A 4,384-nucleotide genomic window follows, 5' to 3' on the forward strand; every position below is an offset into this window, starting at 1 on the left:
TCTCTGACTCTTTCCACACCCCTAACAGGAAGATAAAGAGTTCTATATAAAACACACAAGGAGATATTGCAAATACAAAACAAAGAATCTCGAGATTGTTTTCCGAATAAAAACACACACATTTTATTCCAAAGGATTCAAAGACAATGGCGATTAAAATGTTGACCGCGAGCAAGCTAACCCAAACCACTATGATAAAGCAAATTTTGAAGAGGTGCTCAAGTTTGGGGAAGAAACAGAGTAGTGAATATAATGATGAACAGGAACAAGATGGTGAATCATTTCCTCTAGATGTGCCCAAAGGTCACTTCGTGGTCTACGTAGGGGAGAATCGGGTCAGGTATGTTTTACACATTTCATTTTTGACCCGACCTGAATTTAAGCTTCTTCTACAACAAGCTGAGGAAGAGTTTGGCTTCGATCACGACATGGGCCTCACTATTCCTTGTGAGGAAGTAGCTTTCAAATCCATTATCACCTCCATGTTCTGATCAACATATATTTAGGGTCTGTTGGTTTTTTGTACTTTTAGAGGACTAAGCTTTATTTAGCGTTTAATCTTTAGATAACCTGGGATAATATCGGGTTAGTGTATCCATTAGGAGAGATGCCTCTAAGAATTATCAATAAAATCGTTTTTGGTTATTATCTTGGATTTTGCAAGGAGTAATTAAGAAAATAGTCTGATATATATTTTCTTTTTTTTTTTTGCTAAGAATGCTAATATCATATTAATGATGTTCAAGATTTTACAAAAAGTTAAATCTACAGACTACTCTATCCTGGCAAAAAAGAAGAAAAAACAGGATGGAGCAAAAAGAGCTTAAAATGCCTACAAATTAGATTAACCAACTTGACAGGAGGTTTCGAAATTGCTTTCTGTCCCTCCTAGCCAGAACCGTGTTCTTCACTTCTCTATATATCATCCTTGCAACTACCGCTGGTGGAATGATAATATTGTTATGGTAGACGTTGTTCCTCTGTCTCCACAGGTGGTAGACTGTCGATTGAACAGAAAGCTTGCGGAGGATGATAGAATGTGTTTTCTATTTTCTCTTCATGGCAGTTTGATTTTCTTCTTATAATTTGTGTTTTCTATTTTCTGTCAGTGAATGTGTAATATATATATATTCTTCTTCTTTGGTTTTAACGGCTATATACATATACTACTGCATAACACTTCCCATTTAAAGAATACATTAACTAATATAGTCTATATACATGTCTTATTAAAACAAATATTTGGGTCCAATTGGGATATATAAACTTATTTCATTCACACGACTGGAACACATGGAAGATCATTTGCATATAATATGAAATGAATTTGGTACTTGTTCGACTTTCTAAATTATTCTTTAAGGACAACAATATAAAACTTTATTGTGCGAGCTCGTCCAGGAAAGTAATCAAAAGGACGCCTTCTTTTGGAATAGGCAGTTTCAGCCGTTAAGAACTGTTGAAAATTGAAACTCGTTATAAGAAAGTATTGAAATGTGTATCCAGAGGACCATAACCTTCTCAAGATACACTCCGTAACACACGCATGCAGAAGCAGGCCATATTTGCTACAAATAAATGTTGTTAATTAGCTGGTACGCAGACTGGGATAAAAGTTAAAGGTTCCACGATTTGCTCTAAATTATACGAGTCAGTGGGAATAGTTAAATCTTTATTATTATAATAAAGCAATAGCTAATCTATTTTTTTGTGTTTAAAAAAATGGAATTTTTTTTATGTTTCTTAAAGAAATACTAAGTACAATTCGTCGATCTTCGGAATCATCGAACTGTGTTAATATGATTACAGTTAATATAGATCACTGATTATCAAGTATCAACTGTAAAATAGTAGTCCCCTGACAACTTTTTTTACTAGTACATATACAGAAACAAGCTCTTATTACAAAAAGAAAAGTATGATAATGAACTGTTGCAAAGCATTATACATTTCTGTAGAATATTTTAAAGTGACTGGTTTATAAATCAATACCATATCAACGTCTGAGATATAGCACATGCAAGTGGTACCCACAATTTTGAAATCTAAAAATTAGATCCCTGCAATATGTCTTGGAGTTATGATCCTATTGTCAAGAATGGTACGTGATGGCACACATTTTTTGGTCTTTTGACGGCTTAGATTCAACACGAACTTTGAACATATCGCATGCTCTTTCATTTATGTTTCACCTATATGCCATTTTCCCCGACCGTACGGTACTTAACGGACGGTCGAGTTTCCTTAAAACCTTACAATCATAAGAACTCACGTTTTCGACCAAAAAAAAAAAAATCACGTTTTTTTTTTTGTAACATGGCTTTCTTATAAAGAGAAAAAATAAAAATGTTTACAAAGCCCTTAAGCTTTTAGTTACACCAGGCCAGACCCATAGTTAAAACTCATAATAAAGAACCCAAGAACCTAATTACCCAAAATTGAGAAAACCCAAACAGATGATTTTTGTAAAGTGTCGTTATATTCTAGAGAAGAACGATGCAGAAGTTGAAACGATGGAGAGATCCCAGCAGTTGATCAGAGCCAGAGTTGCATCATCTTCGAAGACAGCAGTGGATTAATAGAACGGATGCTAGATATTCGATTCCTGATTTGTCTGTCCCAGCCTGAGAAGAAAGAGTCGACAGAGCGGAAGGAGTTTGTATGTAGGCGGCTGTTCCTTTCATGCTAGAGCTAGTAGAGGGTCGCTTTCCATACAAGCAGAGTAAGCAGTGTTTTTGCCTTCCGTGATTTTGTGATAGGTAGGTTAACCATCACACTAACCATTCTTGTCCAATATGCAGGGGAGGAGATATCAACCTTTGCAGCGCTTAGTGTCCAGAGTGCCGAAGTATAAGAGCAGTGATGAAAGAAATGATCACGAGTCTCAGGTTAACCATCACACTAACTCACGCTTTTTTCTTTCCAACATAATTTTAACGAAATTATTTACGGATTAAAATACTAACGTTCGACGGAGCCTTCAAAGTATTTGAAAAAAAAGGAGGACCTTAGGAGTACGATAAATAAGGATGATTCTTTATCAACAACTATTTCTCAACAAAATTTAAACTATGCTCGCATTAATGTTCCGTTAACAAAAACTTACATAATGTGGTGTTAACTTGCACTAGAATTTTGAATCATATTTTTTTTTGGAAGCTAGGCAGTCAACATACGCAACTTCCTTTTTTTAACGCAATACCTAACTTCCTAAAAACCACAATTTAAATTCTATACGGTTATATCGTTGATGGAGAGAAATAGTAGTACGTGGTGCCTGCAAAACTGCTATATTAGTAATTTAGTATGAATATACTTTTAAAAACTTCAAATGAATATGCTTCAATCACTCAGGCCTGCAATCAGTTATGAAGAAATGTATAAGATTTCTTTCAGTTGGCCGTTGCTTCATGAAACGTATAGTGTCTAATAGAAGAGAATTATGGTGGTGGATAGTAAATTGATAGCGCATACAATTTTTAGTGAAGTAAGAAAGCTACGTTTGTTAAAAAAAAAAAAGGAAAGCTACGCAATCTTTAAAAACCAAGAAAACAAAAAAAATGGTTGAGAAAATCACAAAAACAGAGAGAAACGACTAAGAATCCATCAAAGTCACATTTTCATAATACATTAGGTAATACGTATGTCATATTCAAAATCTTTTCTATTTCTGGTTGAACAAATCTTAATTAATAGCGCCCAATATTTATATGTTGGGCTAATTAACGGAAATACAAATTACAACCAAATCTTAATATTAGCTGTCTCCAATGACAACGACTTAGCAAAACACAAACTGACACACACATATACATTTGTCCGAGTTTCAGAAGAAGAAAAACTAGCTAAGATTAAATGCGTTTGTGGGTTTAAATTTGTCAGTTAAGTTCATCCATTCGTAAAGTATAAATTAATTGGCTAATTATTTGATCAGTATAACTTTTGCATCAGTGGAAGTTTTTTAGTTCTATGAGAAATCGTGTAAAGATTTTACTATAAACTGTTGAAAATAATGGAAGAAGCTCTTGTAAGTGTAATTTAATTATTATTTATACATATATACGTTATAAGTTTTCTGACTCGAACTAGCTACGGTGGATGAGGGTGCATGTGAATTGAACTAGCTAGGGTCAGAAGTAATAGAATGATCGGTGGATTATTCTGGTACATATGAATATGTGATAGCCTTATAAAATCAAGCATTATTTAAGCTTGAAAATATCGGATTTGAATAAACTAAACCCTAATTGCTGGAAAAATAAAGAATTATAGTTTCATTTCCACAATTAAGATTGTTAACCCTAATCAATGTATCCGAATGTTCACTCCTGGTATACTTTCTGATGGGTTTACAATCATTTATTGGCAACCACAGAAACCCATA

The 4,384-nt window shown here is 33.9% G+C and overlaps 1 protein-coding gene across 1 annotated transcript; it reads left to right on the forward strand.

The window, feature by feature from the left end:
- LOC108857418 (protein SMALL AUXIN UP-REGULATED RNA 54) lies at positions 1–650 on the forward strand. The gene has a single exon (XM_018631408.2). It carries the CDS (start codon positions 147–149, stop codon positions 489–491), a length of 345 nt encoding a protein of 114 aa, XP_018486910.2. The 5' UTR covers positions 1–146; the 3' UTR covers positions 492–650.
- The last annotated feature ends 3,734 nt before the right edge of the window (positions 651–4,384 follow it).

Source organism: Raphanus sativus, chromosome 1 (genome assembly GCF_000801105.2).
Source record: "Raphanus sativus cultivar WK10039 chromosome 1, ASM80110v3, whole genome shotgun sequence".
NCBI classification, from domain to species: Eukaryota; Viridiplantae; Streptophyta; class Magnoliopsida; order Brassicales; family Brassicaceae; genus Raphanus; species Raphanus sativus.